The sequence below is a fragment of the Pelmatolapia mariae genome, linkage group LG10_11 (genome assembly GCF_036321145.2).
Source record: "Pelmatolapia mariae isolate MD_Pm_ZW linkage group LG10_11, Pm_UMD_F_2, whole genome shotgun sequence".
Lineage (NCBI taxonomy): Eukaryota > Metazoa > Chordata > Actinopteri > Cichliformes > Cichlidae > Pelmatolapia > Pelmatolapia mariae.
The window spans coordinates 65879313-65897013 of NC_086236.1; the positions used below are offsets into that span (position 1 = coordinate 65879313).

Sequence of the window (17701 nt, forward strand, 5' to 3'; positions counted from 1 at the left end):
ATCCAACAACAGTAGAGTCATCAGAAAACTTCTGAAGATGGCAGGTCTCTGTGCAGTGTCTAAGGTCTGTGGTGTAGAGGGTCAAGAGGAAGGGGGAGAGGGTGGTGCCCTTGTGGTGCTCCTGTGTTGCTGATCACCTTGTCAGACACACAATGTTGAAGACACACATATTGTGGTCTTCCTGTCAGGTAATGAACAATCCAGGACACAAGAGAAGCATCCACCTGCATTGCTGGTGGAGAGAAAAATATTTCTCTCCACCAGCAATGAACAACCAAAACAATAGCCAGGATAAAAGCTTATTTTTACCCCTTTAAAACAGAATCACTTTTTCAGAGTGACGCACAAATCGATCCCCCCTCCTCCTTTTCTTTATTCAAACAACTCGAATTCAACAAAAAAAAAAATTGTTGTTCACAAAGGTGACTTTCTTACTATTTAACTGTGATACTTTAGAGGAACAGAGTTAAATGGAAGAGTTAAAAATATTTGTCTAAAACAACAACAAGCATATTCACATAAGATGTCATTAAACGCTGCATGAGATTCATAGAAGTGTTTGTTCTCCCCTTCCATCTCGGTTGCAGAAAAATAGCCTTTTTTTCCATCCTTGTTTTCCTTCAGGGTGAAAAATGTGTGCTTCCCACCCCTCCTCTCGCTCCAAGGTGAATGAAAAACAAAGCCCCGCTGATGAAACATGGTAATAAATCTACTTTAAGCAAAGTGTGGAGGTCTGTGTGAGTGTAACCATGCTGTAACAGAAACCTCAAAAGAGTCTTGAATCGCTGAGGATGACACAGAGAACGAACTGAGCTTAACTAAACTAATTAACAGTCAATCACAGAATTCAGTGAAGTAATACAAGTCATTGTACAGGGGCACAAAGCACGCCGCAGGGCTCTAAATAACACTTGTTCAATACTTATAGAGCCAGTAATTCTCTTGTGAAATTGCCCAAGACTAACAAACCAATCCCACACAGCGATACCACAACATTAAATCCCCCTGTCTAATATTTTGTAACCCTCCCTCGTGCCACTAAAAGAGCTGTTATATGTCGGAGCATGTATACATCTTCTCTGGGAGAGTCCTGTGGTGTATACATGTGGCATTAGCATCTGATTATTTGGGGTTTTGTTTATTGCAGGGTGGTACCTTTGTGAACTGTGCCTTTTCCTACACAGTGATATTTGATTAGATTGGGAGTCATCACTGGCAGGGGACCAAATAGGCCTCGTCTGTGTGTTAGGGGGTCTGGTGGCTTGATTAGCGCTCGCAAATTAGCCTGTGTTCAACACAAGCACTGCACACAATTACTCCCGCTTTTAAGCTGCATAATGTTGTCACAGTGGCAGTGGAAAATAACTCATATACATCAATATTACCTTTTCATGTATGCAGTGGCTGATATTAACTGTCATTACACATGCATAAAAATAAGAGTGGTATTAATGCATTCTAACTTTACAGCAGTCAGGCAGCAGGTGGAATCTAGCTCTGCTCGACTTTTCCACTTTCTGATACATTTTTAATTACTGAAAAGGGGAGAAAGAGTTCAGGGTTTGCCACTGAGTATACTCACTCGCGGCACATTGGCATGGGTTTGTACTGGTATATAAAACCTCTTGCAGAAATTCAGTGTTGTAATATTTTTTGGTGATAGCTTGTGGTAGCACAGCAAAATATCATATTTGTAATTTTGTATCAAAATATTTAAATATACATTATGATTAAACCCATGGATCCGGGGAGTCTGGAAACTGAATGATTGTAATGGCTGCGTGCTTTTTCTGTTAAAATGTTGACGCGGATTGTACAAATTAAAGTAACAGCTAGATGAATGCCAAGACCCAAGGTCTCCCAGCTAGCAGGATATTATAGTGAAATTATGAAGGTTAACACTTCATCTGTCATTGCTTCATTGATTAACGATGCCTCTGACATGAAAACTGAATGACCTTTCAGTTTTAAATTTTTTCTATATGTAATTGCACATCAAGTACACGTTCAACTGCTTGTTAATGTAAATATCTAACCAGCCAATTACCTCACAGCACATAATGTAGACATGGTCAAGATGACTTGCTGAAGTTCAAACTGAGCAATGGAATGGGGAAAAAATGTCATTTTGAATGTGGCATGGTTGTTGGTGTTAGACGAACAGGTCGGATTATGGTAAATGGTAAATGGCCTGTATTTGTATAGCGCTTTACTTAGTCCCTAAGGACCCCAAAGCACTTTACACTACATTCAGTCATCCACCCATTCACACACACATTCACACACTGGTGATGGCAAGCTACATTGTAGCCACAGCCGCCCTGGGGGGCACTGACAGAGGTGAGGCTGCTGGACACTGGCACCACCGGGCCCTCTGACCACCACCAGTAGGCAACGGGTGAAATGTCTTGCCCAAGGACACAACGACCAAGACTGTCGGAGCCGGGGCTCAAACCGGCAACCTTCCGATTACAAGACTAACTGCCAACTCTTGAGCCACGATCACCCCATTATTTCAGAAACAGCTAATGTACTGGGATTTTCCCATTCAAACATCTCTTGGGTTTACAGAGAATGGTCTGAAAAAGATCAAATATCCAGTGAGTGGCAGTTCTCTGGACATAAATGCCTTGTTACAACCAAGCTATGCAGAAGAGAATGCACAACACCTCAAAACTTGAAGCAGGTGGGCTATAGCACATCTGGGTGCTACTTTTGTCAACTAAAAACAGAAAACTGAGGCTACAATTCATCAGAACTGGACATGAACGTTTCCAGGTCTGATGACTCTCAATTTCTGCTTATTCAGATGATAGTAGCAGAATTTGATTTAAACAACATAAAAGCAGCAACCCTTCGTGCCTTTTATCAGTGGCTCAGGCTGCTATTAGTGGGGTAATGGTGTGGGAGGACTTCACCTAACATACTTTAAGCCCCTTAATACCAGTACCACTATAACACTATATCCGTCCCTTTATAACCACAGTGGGCCCATCATCTGATTATTGTTTCCAGCAGGATAACGCAGAATGTCACTAAGCTCAAATCATCTCAAACCGGCTTCTTGAACATAACGATGAGCTCACTGTACTCCACATAGACCTCCACAGAAACCAGATCTCAAATCCCACAGGCCACCTTTGGGATGTGACAGAACGGGAGATTCACATCATGGATGTTCAGCCAACAAATCAGCAGCAACTGTGTGTCAACTGCATGCCAATTTCTCCAGCACCTTGTTGAATCTCTGTCATGAAGGATTAAGGCAGTATTGGCTGCATTGTGTTTTAATAGCCATTTACCCATTAAACATTACCCATTAAAAATGCCTCATGTTTCTGAAAACAGGCTTACGCTACCTTGTGATGGGAGGTTTGTGACACCGAGCATTGTTTATTGATTAAGTCCTCACCAGTGTTTTACAACCTATTTTTAAACCTGCAAACTGGGAAAGTCTAGCTTCTGTCAAACATTATTCTTCTGCTAATTATTCATCTTGTGGCTGTAAAAATTTCTTACTGTAGATTTTTGAGACTGATAATAAAGGTGTGAACTATAATGTGTTGCAGCATATGAGAGCTCTGTTGGATTTAAAGATTTATCGGATCTTCGCAAGCCAAAATTATTTGTGAAGGTTGGAGCATTATATTTCTTTTTTGTGAAACGAGTCCAAAGTGACGATTACTGAACTGGTCTTTAGCAGCCATCTCCATCGTCTTCAGCTGTCTGTTCAATAAAACACAAAGAGCTCCTGCTGTACAGTTATTGCTTTCTGCATGGGGTCTTTCTCAGAAACCTGTGTAGCCTCAGCATAATGTACTTTTCTTAGAGAAAGCTCCCATCCGCTCACATTTTGGGTTCATGCATTACATGGATGGATAGCCTACATTGCTGTGCCAAGAAAGTTAAATTTAAATCGAGGAGGAGTCCAGGAGGAGTTACAGTTGACAGATCGGGTAGCAACCACCACATCTCTTTGTGAGCAAAAACAATCAAGTATTTGCATGTTTATATTAAATTATGTGTGCACACTAGGTTGGGCTTGGTCTATAATACCCATATGTCATAATTAGCAAGAAGAGATCAAAGTAAATAAAATAATGTGCAAAAGTCTTGAGCTTCCTCTCATTTCTTTATATTTGGCTTCCAAGGAACCAGACTTGGCCAGACATGTCAAAGAAATGTATTTAGTTTGTTAAGCTATTTAAGACTGACCTATGAGTCTTTCAAGCATTATAAACTGAAGGAGTAAATGAGTGTTGTCTTCCTATAACTGACAACTTAGCAAAGCACTTTAAATTGTATCTCAAGGTACATTGTTAATAGCAGCCTGTAGCAAAAATGCATAATTTGATCCCATTTTGTTAACAGTATCAACAAAAAAAGGATAAAAGGAAAGAGTAAAAAAAAAAGGATAACACTATTTGATGGACACATTAGCCAAAAACCTGGCATATCTCAGTATGGTCTGCAGTGTCCTTTAAAAACATTGATGGAACTGGACATGTGGAGGATAAAAGTGACAGGCCTAAAGACTATCAACAGCGGATGACAAATATCTCAAAGTCATGTCTTTAAGAAAAAGGAAAGAAAAAAAAAAACGAGCCTGACACAGGGCCTGAGAGCTGTATCTGGCTTCAGTTCATCCGCCTACTTTGCACTGAAGCCTCATTAGAAATGGTTTCAGTGGAAGGGTGGGTGTCAAGAAGCCATTCTTAAGGAAGGGAAATAGGGAGAAATGGCTGATGTATGCCGGATTACACAAGAACTGGACTGAAACTCATTAGCAACAAGTTTCATTAATCCAAATTGTAGATGTTTGATTGAATGCAGAAAAGTGCCATCAGATTTTGATCCACCATGCAATCCCGTTTAGAAAGGAACTGATTGGCAACACCTTTATTTTTTAGCCTGATAATGATCCCAAAGACACTGCCAGTGAAGTAAAAACATACCTGTATACAAAAAACACACAATTAAACACAATCAGTCAAGGATTGGTCTCCCCAGAGTCCAGACTTTAACATTACTGAAGCAATGTGGGATCATCTTGAGAGAGAAAAGAGCAAAAGGCAAAGAAAATCTTTGAATGTCCTTCAAGAATCCTGGAGAAATATTCCTGAAGACTACTTAAAGAACTTAAAAGAAAGCTGACTAAGAGCGTTCAGGCAATTTTAATAGCAAAATATAAAGAAATGACAGATGACTTTTGCATAGTACTATATACTATATGTTATTAAGCCATTCAAGAAAAACATCAGTGAGTCACACTGGCTGTAGCCTTGAATTCTGACAGAAAAGCTCCGACAAAGGCACTCCTGCTGTTTTCTTCTGCAAACGCTGGGAAATCTGCAGCTGCAGGAATGGAGTTTGAACCAAACATAAATTATCTACACATTTACTTTCTGAATGACTGACAGTACAGTGTGAAAATCCCTTTGGGCTGAAATAAAAAACATTTAAGATGTAAATCAAGTTTCTAAGCATTTTTTGATTAATTCTAGGTGGGAAACTCTCAGAAAGTAACACCAAGACTGGTGCAATTTTTATTTTTATCTAAGTCAAGTGAAGCGACTTCCAGACAGACTTTGGAAGTGGTGGGTGGTTTTTGAGACGGCTGACATTTGATTTTGCCACTAGAGAAACATAAAAGTGCTATGACGGAAATAAGAACAATAATTAAATATGTGATTAAATTGTGTTAAAAATGACTAAGGAGAAAGAAGATGGAAAATACATGCATATTATCTCTGAAGTCAGGAGCATATACGAGAAAGGGTTCCACTTCCAGGAGCGGTTGGTAATGTTTACATGCAGCCTTGGATGCTTTACTCCTGTCGTACTCGTTTCATAACACATCGAGATTCATGATGCCTGGCAGCATTTTTTCCACTTTTCATTCATCAAAATGTTCACACAGGAGTTACATGTTGATATTCACAAAAAGTATTATCCACTACCAGCATCTTTATTTACTCTAAAAGTTTCTTCCAGAGTATTTGATGCTCCAGCTTCTTTTGTTTTGCATTTTCCATCAAATCTATACACCTCATCAAAATACCATATTTTCATTGGTTTCAGTTCATTTTCAGGTGCTCAGTCTGGTATCTTATCAATAACTTTTTTTGTGTATGAATGAGATACCAGTTCCCGCCTGAATTCAGGTGAAACTGAAAAACAAGACTGCCTGCGTCGAGGTGATAACAGTCTGGTGTGTTGAAGAAAAGTATATTCTACTTGTCATGAAAGTTTCTCCCCTGGGATTTGGCTCATTTATCCCTCACCCACCTGCGGTCCCAGGTGTTTCAAACCTCTGGAGATGATTTGCAGTGAGCGCCCGCTGTCAGCATGATTCACAGGAGCTAACTGACTCAGAGTCTTGACAAAAAAAAGGAATCAAAATCTCACACAAAAGATTCTTTCAGTTTTGCTTCTTATTTATTCCATTATTTATTCAATTTAGCCTCGCATGCAGATATCTTATATGAGATGAAATTCAATGACACAAAATACACCATGTCAGAGATTGTCCCGTGTGAGACGTGAAGCCTGATGTGCCAGAAGGGTTTGTTAGTCTTTTTTCTCTCAGGTCAAAAATAATTGGATTCTGTCAGTCAGTCTGGAGGTTTTCCAGACTAACTTGGGTTTTGTAGTTGAAGAGAGAGGTCACAGAAAACAGTGTCTTGTATTGGGTCGATGTGGTGCTTGGCACTGAGGGTTGTGTTTAATCTTTAGGAGAAGGACCTACTTTTCATTCCTATCTCAAGCTCACAGCAGACCTAGCCACTTCTTCCTGTGTGACCTTTTAGATTGGAGACCTTATCTTGGGACAGGTACTTTAAAGGCACTTGGTAAAGTAGGAGGGATATATTATGCACTTTTTAGATGTCCAGGTTAGACTGCTGCTTTGCCTGCGTGTATCCCAGGCTGATAGGCTACTGCACACATGCTGCTCAATGTACACAATTATAAATAGTTTTAATTTGTCTTCTATTACAAGATAAAGAATTTATTGTTTCTTTTAGTAATCATACAAAGCAGTTATGTTAAGTATATTTCGCACTGTACATATGAACTGTTTTAAAATGGCCTTACCTTGGTTTTTCTTTTTCCCCTTTTGGTGTTAGACAGTGGAAATGCTGCAGGAAGTTCTGTGGTTTCCTGACTGCAACGTGGTGGACCTGAACCGTAGTGGTTTGTTTATTCTAAGCTCCTCACACTAAGTAGCATGACTGTTTAATTTAGTTTAGGCTGCTCACTGTTGTCTGGCAAGAGCTGTGTGTGTGTTGTAAGCTTAGATTATTTATTATTTTTATTAGTAAATCTGGCTCTGCCTAAACCTAAAACTTGTTTGTGTCAAGATAAAGTCAAGTAGACATCATTTGTGTACTGGACCCACAAACATAGTGTGTTGGGTGAGAACAAAACACAAATGCAAAGATCAAATAAAGTCATTAGTCATAACATCCATCTGTAATTAATGGAAGGAAAAAGTGTGCTGTGCGACGTTGTGTACAGCACAATGTATACCTTCATACAGCCGTAAATGCCGCACTCTAAAAGCTCTTTAATCTTTTTTTCTTTTTCCTAATTAAATGAAACCCCGAGCTGGTAGCTGTTTGTGGACTGAGGGGAATAATGAGAGTGTGACACATCAAAGGGTCTAACTGACAGTAAAGGCCATAGAAAAAAAATCAGGGAGATAACTGATCGCTTTGTTACAGGGGCAAACGTGCAGGCGGTATGTCGAGAGCTATATGTTTAAGCACAGCCTGCCTTTCCCACAAAAACCTCATCTTTCCTCGCATGAGGGTAGGATTATGAAAATGCACAGTGAGTTACATTTTGCAAAATAATAATAGCATCATCAAACTGATGATGACAGATGATAAAACAGCACAACACTACTGACCAAGCAACAGTGTTGACAAGGAGTAAATGAGACCATAAAGAAATGCCTACTCTACTCAGGTTTGTCCAAAAATATGACAAAAATTGTTTTTGTTTTTGGCCCCAGACCTGGGACTGAGTCTGAAGGAACAGGCCAACAGTGACATGTTTCTGGAGTGCTGTGCTGACCTGATGATCAGTGACGGCTTTCTTTCTTTTGCCTCCATCTGTTTCAGTCATCTTTGCATCGTCAGCTTTCTTCCTCCTCCTCTTTTTCTTTCCAAAACCACTTAAGCGTCAGTCAATGAGCCTTATTAATGTTAGTCAAGGACAGTGATGCCAACGTCTTTTTTCTTTCTTCTCTCTCTTTTTTATTGTGACCTTCTTTTTTTATTTTTGTTTTTTTATTCCTCCACACTGTGACTCAGCGGTTTCTGTTGCTGGAAATGATCACTTCCACAGTCATTGTTTTCTTTCATGCTTCAATTTCACCTTCTGTGCAATGGAGGCCTTTTAGAGGTAAAAGCTTTTAAAGTAAGCACACACCACAGAGTCAAAGAATATCTGTTTGAATCAAACTATTTCAAAGAAAAACTTGACTTTCAATTGTAGTCTGATTTTAACAAATAAAGATTTTATTGTTTTTTTACCGGTCGGTTTCCTTAGATTCAGAATGAACATTTGTGTTAACCAGGTTTTTAATCCAGCCGTTCCTAAATATGCATAAATAAGCAAAAACATGTTTCTCATTTTCATTCCTACTGCTTATGTCTGCAGTTTTAGAACCAGGACAACTAGAAACAATGCTTAGTTTCACCAGAGGGGAAAACTATATAATTTGTTATCTCTTCACTTCGCTCTCATTCCTTTTCTCTCGCTGACACTTTCTATTAAATGCAAATGGTGCACATTTAGGCTTTTTCATTCCCTTCTTTTTTAAACCTGCTTCACTTGCTGATTTCAGCCACCCCATCCCTTTTATTATATTTAAATTTTTGGTCCATTTCCCAGAGAATGAAAAGTTTATGATTACGTCTTGTGATAAATGTTGGGTTGTGATTCAGCAAAACTGCTTGAATAACAAATAAAAGGAGGAAGTGTGTGTGTGTGTGTGAAGCACATATATGTCCAAAGTCTGCTATTAAACTACTACAGCTTAATCGGGCTTTGACCTCAATGTCTCTTCATTTAAAATAATGACAGCATGGAGTTTTGCTGTGTGGCATTCTGTGATCTGAGCCTCCATCTATGAAGCAGTCCCCTGCTTTATATGGAAACCTATTTCTGCCACTGAAAAAACAAAGAAACAATGCTATTCATAAATCAAAATTCTGGACTATTATATTAAATTTTCACCTTACTGCTAAGTTTAAGTTAGGAAGTCTACATTTTGACCTCTGGTTGGCTAAAATGTTTTCCATGGTGGAAACAAGCTTGTGTAGCTTTAATAATACTCACCTCTGGAAAGGTCATAGAACGTCTTGTAACCTCTTAGACACCATTAAGAGACTCAGTATGGTAATGTATCTTACCTTATATTGATGGTGGCTTATAGCATATTCTTATTTTTTGTGAAAGTGTAGTATATGTTTTGAATCATGTTTTGTATCCAGCCTCTATTTCATTTGAGATATTTAATGTTGTAGCAGACCAAGGGGAGGAGCCACTGACCCAAAGACTGGTGGGACTGTTCATGCTGGCATTCATGTGTTAACTTACAAGGTTATAACAGCTATGCCAGTTATGTTGTGTTGAGTTGTTGTTGTTATTGTTAATTTATAACCTCATTGCAGCTGTTTGTTCTGTATCGAGTGTGGCTAGCATGGCCACCATGACTGAGACTGCTGCTTGGAGTGTGATGCTAATAAAGCTGCATTCCTGTAGTTGAGCAGTGTATGGAACACAGGAAAAATTAGAGATCTCTGTCTCCTCCTTTCACTTAAGCTCATTGTATATTTAATAAAATGTCGCCAACACATTTGGAGCCAGACTCTGCACTGTGATATGAACTCGCCAAACTAAACAGGCACATCTGCACAGTAGCTTCACATAATTCAGAATACAACAACAACAAAAAAAAAAACTAACACTGATGCTGAAGGCAGACAGCCTTATTTGAGGTGAACCACTGAGTAGTCCATGTTTTTGCCAAATGTAAAAGTATTTGGTATCCTTTTGCCAAGGCAACAATTTCTGTTTTATAGAAGAACCTTTTCTTTGTTACTTTGATGTTTGAATCCACACACCGACAAATATAGAAAGCCATAGACAGGGAAAAGGCTGTGGCCTTTTTTAAGTTGCTGAAGAAAAAAGAGGCATGAAATTATAGCAGAGTACTCTCAGAGCAATAGTGCTGCAGAAGCAGTCGGTTTCATAGCAGAAGGCTCAGCTCCATCTCACATGATCAAAGGTCTTCTTTGTTGACCAAATGTCATATAGGCTAGAAAAGTTAGAAAGCGCTATATGATCTATTTATTTTTGAATATAGTAAAGCATGTCAACAAACTAAATACTGCATGTCTGGCCTTTGATGTGATTCTCAGAGGGGCCTTTGGAGGAAATGAATTGGGACCCCTGCTGTATACTCTCAGTCTTGATCACTTAATGTTGAAGTATCTCACTGGGAATCAACATCATCGGTCTTACTAACGACTCTGATGTTGTGGTATCCAAAGATAACATGCACAAACTGTTTTTTTTTTCATCAGGTTTTAATTAATTACACTCAGGCAAACAATCATTCCAATAACTGAAACAGACTTCAGTTTTTTAATGTTTCACAAAACAAGACAAATGCCCACAGGGAGAAACAGTTGTGATCTGAAAAAGCTCCATGCTTTTTATCGATGTAAAAATAAACTGTTATTTCACAACAGCAATGCACAAGACATGCAGGTATGTCTCTTAAGAGACTCACAATGTGTTTGAACAAAGAGTTTGTGCAAAAAACAACCATCTAAATGACGCGGCCCTCCTCATGTACGACCTTAGTCTTTGGTCCTGGGCGATTTTAAGTTTTGGTGGTGTTTTTTCTATGGAACGGCATCAGCAGTTTCTGTGCCCGCAGCCTGAACTTCTGATCCCTCACGCTGTAAATAATGACATTCCAGCAACTGTTGGTAGCCAAAATCCAGAAGGCGAAAAAGGAAAAGTTGCACCATTTATTCCCCAAAACGTTCCCGACCACAAAGACAGCGATTGGAGTGAACGATACAGTGAAAGCCACAGTTAGAGTCCCGATGGTTTTGGCTGCTTTAATGTCTGAGAATGTGGGTTTGGTCGTGCTTTGGCTGTCACTCTCAGCCAAGTGTTTCCTGCGTCTTGAGTGCTGCCTGATGCTGGAAAGAGAGATGATGTTAATGACCACTGTGCCACCAAGGAGGGTGAAGTCAAATGCAGGGAAGAGGAGGAGAATGTTCCAGGCCTGGCTGGGGAACTTGCCGATTGTGCCCAGAGCGTAGTTACACATCCGACTGCAGGAGTTATACTCCAAAGCGATCTCACTGCTGAAAACTATCGGACACACAGCCAAGAAGAAACTTCCCACCCAGGAGAGGATAATTAGGATTGTGGTCCTTTTACGAGTAATTACTGAGTCCTTGTGCAAAGGCCTGAGCACAGCGATGCTTCGCTCGATCGTCAGAAAGAAAATAGTCGTAATGGAGACCAAAGTGCACCCAGCAAAGATGGGGCCAATGATGTTGCATGGGTGAAAACTCACTGATTGTGAGTTGTACGAGGTCCACTCTGGTGCCGAGTCAGTGACCATGAGATAAACCTCTGCGTAAACGGAAAGCGGGACCACAAATATTCCCACTGCCAGATCAGCCACAGCGAGGGATGCCTTCAGGTATCCCTGTGGTGTGTGGAAGTGTTTGGTTCCCAGAACCACAGCAAGAGTCACCAGATTTCCAAACAAGGTGGCAAAGATCAGCAGCACCATGAAGAGCACCATGAGGATTTTGTTGGCCAGAGTGCAGCAGCACACAGTGCAGTGTGCCTGTTCAGTTCTGTCCAACATGGTCGCCGTGCTGGACTCAATCATTGGATGAACTGATGCTGGACATTCACATCGTGACCTAGAATGAACACATAACAAAAATAGTGTTAGGTGTGAGCTGCTTGTGCTGAAATCAGGGAATAAAAAAACCCACAAATCTGGAGACTAAATATCAACTCAGCATGGCTTCAAAGTGTGTCCACAGTATCTGTTTGTTGGTAAGTAGTTATATTTACAGACCAATTGATTCAAATAACTAAACAGCAGGAAGTAGAAAGCTGAAACCTGTTCAGCCAAACCCTTATAAAAGAGTAACAACAGTAACAACAGTGGAGCAGCCTAATAAAACCAGGAATGGCATTCAGCACAACTTTGGACATAGTAGTACAGAAACTGTATTTAAATCAACACAACTGCAGCTTATTTGTGGGGCAATGTTGTGCTTTAACTTCTTGGAATTAACCACTGTCCCACATCTTCAAAAGTAAGGAAATGTAAACATATTCACTTCTTGAAGAAGACATCATGTTTGCTGCATTGGGTCTACTTTTTCATGTCAAAGTTTCACTACATCTGGCAAATATATGATGTAACTCCCTGAAACTTGGGCCGTGCACTGAAAATTAGCCTCGTATGTGTTATATTTTTCATGACCAGTACACCACAGTGTCACCACTTACTGTGTTAGCACTGAACCTTTAATTGGGTGAAGTAGAATTAGCCAATGTAGACGTAATTTGTACGAAAAACTTGCCTGGATTATGAGTGTATCATTTCATTTATTTGCAGAATATCTGATTTGCATCTCTACTTGGCTTGTTCCCCCTAACTAAATGAACCTAGGAGGAGAATAATGGGTCTTTTAGTATTTAGAGCATCAGCCACACATGGTCCCATCAATTTTACAAATCTGTGTATTCATTGCTTAATTAATAATTATTTAGTCAGCCACCAGATGGCCTAAGGCTGTACCCCTCCCTCCATCACCTGACTCCTGTCTATCATAGTGGTGCCGTGGCTTAGCTGGTTAAAGCGCCTGTCTAGTAAACAGGAGATCCTGGGTTCAAATCCCAGCGGTGCCTTAAGGGCTATTATCTTCTAAAAAGAACTTTAAAAAAACAAACTCAATATAAATACCAGGCTTGTTATTGATCACACAATAAATATTGCTTTACCCCACCCCAAAAAGAATAATCACTCAATCACTGCCTACTCCTCAAGCTGAAATCACTGACATTTGTTCCTATGGGAGGGACTACCACAATGATTCCCTGATGGCTTACCGTTGCAGCCCACTGATTCTTTCCCCCATGGAATGACACGAAAGTTATAAACAGCTAGCTATTTCTGATTCTGTCTAAAATATGGGCTGATTTTCAAAAGGCATCAAGACAGAACTAGTTCTGCACATACAAGGGCTAGTGGTATCCATGGCACCCCATAGTGCATGCTACATGATAACAGTGTCCACAATTTGTTTCATTGTCAGGAGACTTTTGGTGCATGTTACACCCCCCTCCTCTCTCTCCCCCATTCGTTTTTGTCAGTCAGTGGCAAAATGTCCCAAAAGAAATATACAGGGTTTTTTTTTTTTATGCCTTTGTGCTTTTTAACCTCCACTTGAGCCTTTATCTGCCTGCCAACCTGTTCCTCTCACCTGCCCCTGCTCCTGTAGAGCTACCTCTCAGCTCAAACAGAGACCTTTATGGTGGGCTTAAGAGCTCAATACACTATAACATAGGTGTCAAACTCTGGCCCGCGGGCCAAATTTGGCCCACAGCCTAATTACATTTGGCCCGTGAAGCCATACAAAATTACTATTAGAGCTGGCCTGCCGGTATTATACAGTGCATGTACTGCTAATACTGCAATTCCCAGAATGCTCTGTTGGTGTTTTGGCGCGTCAGTCATGACAGGACCCATTAGCACCCTCTCCTCTGTTGACCATAGTCATAGCAACCATGCAAATACTGCCATGCTACCTATACCAAAATGGCAAAAAGAATGGCAGAAAACAGGAGCTTTCTGGACAGGTGGGAGAATACGATGAAAATCTGATAAATGATAAAATGATCAAATTTAATTCAGAAGGCTGCAAGTACAATTTTTATTTAATAAATGAATTCCACTGATGTGTTATTTAATTGGAATTTTGATTTTGCATGTGTGCAATATTAAGTTATATATACTGTTTATATAGCTTATATATATTGTTTAGTATTAAGCTTTGCTTGTTCCATATTCAGTTTTTCAGCAAAACTTGTTTGAGTCCATAAGAAAAGATTCCTTGTTACATTTGGAGGAAGATTTTTTTCAGTGAATATTAATGTTAGCCCGCGACTTTGATCCAGTTTTGAATTTTGGCCCACTGTGTATTTGAGTTTGACACCCCTGCACTATAACATAAGAAATAAACACCACATAAACAAAACAGGGCAGACTAATTATCCATTGCAAAGTAAGAAAACACAGCCGAATACAGCAAAAGACCGACGATATACATGTGATTTAACTCAAAACAAGGCCATGTGCAATTAAAACACACACACACACACACACACACACACAGATACCATCCAGGTATCCCTTATTAAGATTTTAAAGAAATATTTGGTGAATGATAACAAACATGATAACTATTTTCTCTCTTTGTCGAACTGTTTGCAATCTTATGCAATACACAGATGTGGGCTGCACAGTTGGCGCATGCGCCCTGCTCTTTTCTGCTCTGCGCCCTCGCGTGCGGGGCATCTGGATGGGTTGGATGGAGGGAGGTTAGGCTGGAAGGAAGGATGGATGGATGGATAGATAGATGGAGGGATGGCCTACAACTAACTCCAGCACGAGGTTAGATGACGTAATAATCTGTCCGGGACAACAACTGTAGTAGTAAACAAAACCCAGCTGACGCTCGCAGCTTGTTTTAATCTACAGTCTGGCAGGTTCCTGGACAGCCTTCTCGTGGAGCACCAAATTTTTACATTGGAATAAACTAAACAGATGTATTGCTTGGATTTCGTTTTGTGTAAAAAAGTAGAAATCAATTAGGCGATTAAATGTAAATATAAACAACGAGACAGTTTTCTTCTTTTTAAGGCCACCGAGTCGCTTTTCAGACCTGCAGGGATACAGCTGAAACCTGTATCCCTGCATGGAAATCCATACATGGTAATCATGGGAGTCCAGTGCGCACAGAGAGCACAGTTAAGAAATTGAAAAACAAAAAACACGCTGTGGAGACATAGTGTATCCAAAGTTAGATCAAAGTTGAGTGAAAAATAAAAAGCATTTCTAATCTTAGCGGTGAAGAACGGCTGTCTGCGCTGTTTTCTTGGACATTCAACTTCAGAAACAGAACCAATGCGCAGCTACAGGCGTCTCTAGCTTCATGTTGCCTTTCAGTGTAAGATGCGTTACCCAGAAGCGTTTTGTTTCCCTCTGTGGCCATCATCTTCTGAGCGCAAGCATACAGACATTCACGGATATCCTGCAAATAATTGTTTAGGTAAAATAATTTTTAAAATTTTGAAAGGAGGAGAAAATAACAAAATTATAAATAAATAAGTTTGTTCCAGCACGCACAGATTAGCGCTGCCCTGCATGAGTATGTGCTCCTTACAAGATTCCACTTCAGCAAATGAAATGCTCTTATTACTTACATGTAATATGTGGAAGATGGATGGCTGGATGGACTTACATGAAAGTTTTTGGCTGCTGTTGTTTTTTGGTTTTAGCGCACTTCTAAAATCACAGTGCAGACCTCTAAGACCCGTTTCTACATATTACCAAATATAAACGTGTCAGTTCTTATTAGCGAGCAAATCGAGGTTTGTAAATATTACACTTGAAGTCAAGTCTACTCACTTTCAGCTTTACATTCATCTCAAGACGCAGTGGGAAGCAGTCCTAAAAAAAAGAAAAGAAAAGAAAAAAGCATCTCCCAGCTGGTTATCCCCAAAGCGGACTTTCCACTGCTTTTTAAAATATCCCACAGCCCTTTCGACGAAAATTATAAGGGCAAAGAGTCCACGAGGAGAATCAAAAACCCCACTTTCTGTTGTTCAGATGTTGTGCGAGAGTACGTGTGCGGGAAGTTGGATTTGTGGTGCCGGGCGCTGCGCTCTTGTCCGCACTGCTCCGGAGACACTGTTTAAGTGTGTCCTCCACTGGTTTCTCCATTGGCTGGGGATGATGATGATGATGATGACAGAGTCCACCTCCTATAATATGACGCTGGCTGCACATGAACGTGTGTGTGTGCTGAGGATGAGGAGGATGGTGAATCCTGTTGCTGTATCCAAGTGGTTCATTTATCGGGGACTGATTTCTTGTCTATTTTTCATTATTTACAGAGAACCCATCAGTTTCATAAAGCATTCTTCTTCTTCTTCTATTATTATTATTATTATTATTATTATTATTATTACAGTTCTGCACCTGTTTAATAAAACCAACCTCACCACTTTGCCACGGCTTTATCTGTGAATTAATGCAGCAGTATGAAAATCAGGTCTCATCTGACTCTTCCAGCAGGTTTAAAATTATGAAAATCATATTCATGATATTTTTTTAACCTTTTATCTGACAGCTCACAGTTGCATGGCTGAATTACAAGTCAAGCAATATAGGGTACTTTCCACAACAGTCCAAGGTCCCGGGAAATTGAACATTTGGGAGCATAAATACATAGCCTCTGACAGAATGGCAAAGACCTTAAAGGCACATCCTCCTTTACCGCCTTATCCTGCAGCCATACCTGAGGAAGGGTTCTTTCATTAGAATCTAATTTCAGGGTCGTTTATGTGTTAAAAGTGACAGTACAGCCCAGATAATCTGGGGTTGAATTTCTAGTATAGATGAGATATTTCCAGATTTTTTTTTCTTTTTTAAAGCTGAGTGTCACAGGCAAACTGAACCAGTGCAGAGGGACCCATAGAAAATCAGAAAATCCTATTAAAAATATACTAGAACAATTTCTCAGAAACTGAATACTAAAAACTCAGAGCACACTGCAGGGTAAGCCCTCTGCAGAATGGACATTCATTGAGACAATGAGATTATCACCACAGCCTGTGGCTATCTCTCTGCATAACTCGTACATCTAAAGTACAAGTCCTCATTGCAATAGTTACAGACCCTTACTATATGTACATTGTCTACAGAGAAAATAACAATGTTAATATGATAAGAGGGGCACCTCAATTTCAACTTTATCTATATTCAATTCTGTGTAATATACTGGGATGTTTGTATAATAGAGCTATTTTGTAATAAATTGTATGATATAAATGGTACTTTAACTTGTTAATTATTGTTACTGTCTTGGAGCAACTGTGGGTACATAATTTCTTCAGGGATTAATAAAGTTTTATAAATCCAGTGATTCCGATTGCTACTGTTGTAATGTATTCACACACACCAACAAACCAGTATTGCTGCCTGCGGGCTCAGATCCGCTCTTGAGGATTTGGCCAAATCTCTCTCAGAAGAGTTGTTTGCTTTCTAATTGCTTTTTGGCTTTATGGCACCACAATAGCATTAGCATTCCCCTCCCAACTGATGTCTGTGGAAAAGCTGAAGCCAGAAGATGGCAGCTTTTGCAACAATACATGCAAAGAACTGATACCGCAAATTAACAATTCATTGATTGCCTCAAGCCATACCAGTGTGCCCATTGGGAACCACTGAATTACGAGATGTTGATATCCCATAACAATAAGACAGCGGCTTTGAAGCACAAGATTCAACCGCGAGGTAACAGGATTCAGTCTGGTTTGAATAAAAAATGTATTATGTTTTTTGTGTGTGATA

The 17701-nt window shown here is 39.9% G+C and overlaps 1 protein-coding gene and 1 non-coding gene across 2 annotated transcripts; one reads left to right on the forward strand and one right to left on the reverse strand.

Annotated features, from left to right (window-relative positions):
• Positions 1–10638: 10638 nt before the first annotated feature.
• LOC134636988 (beta-2 adrenergic receptor) lies at positions 10639–15999 on the reverse strand. The gene is made up of 2 exons (XM_063487288.1): positions 15755–15999; positions 10639–11969 (listed from the first exon to the last, which is right to left on the reverse strand). The coding sequence occupies exon 2, from the start codon at positions 11933–11935 to the stop codon at positions 10901–10903; it is 1035 nt and encodes a 344-aa protein (XP_063343358.1). The 5' UTR covers positions 11936–11969; positions 15755–15999; the 3' UTR covers positions 10639–10900.
• Positions 12899–12972, forward strand: trnat-agu (transfer RNA threonine (anticodon AGU)). Its single transcript has one exon. It is a non-coding gene; the product is annotated as a tRNA-Thr (tRNA).
• Positions 16000–17701: the final 1702 nt, after the last annotated feature.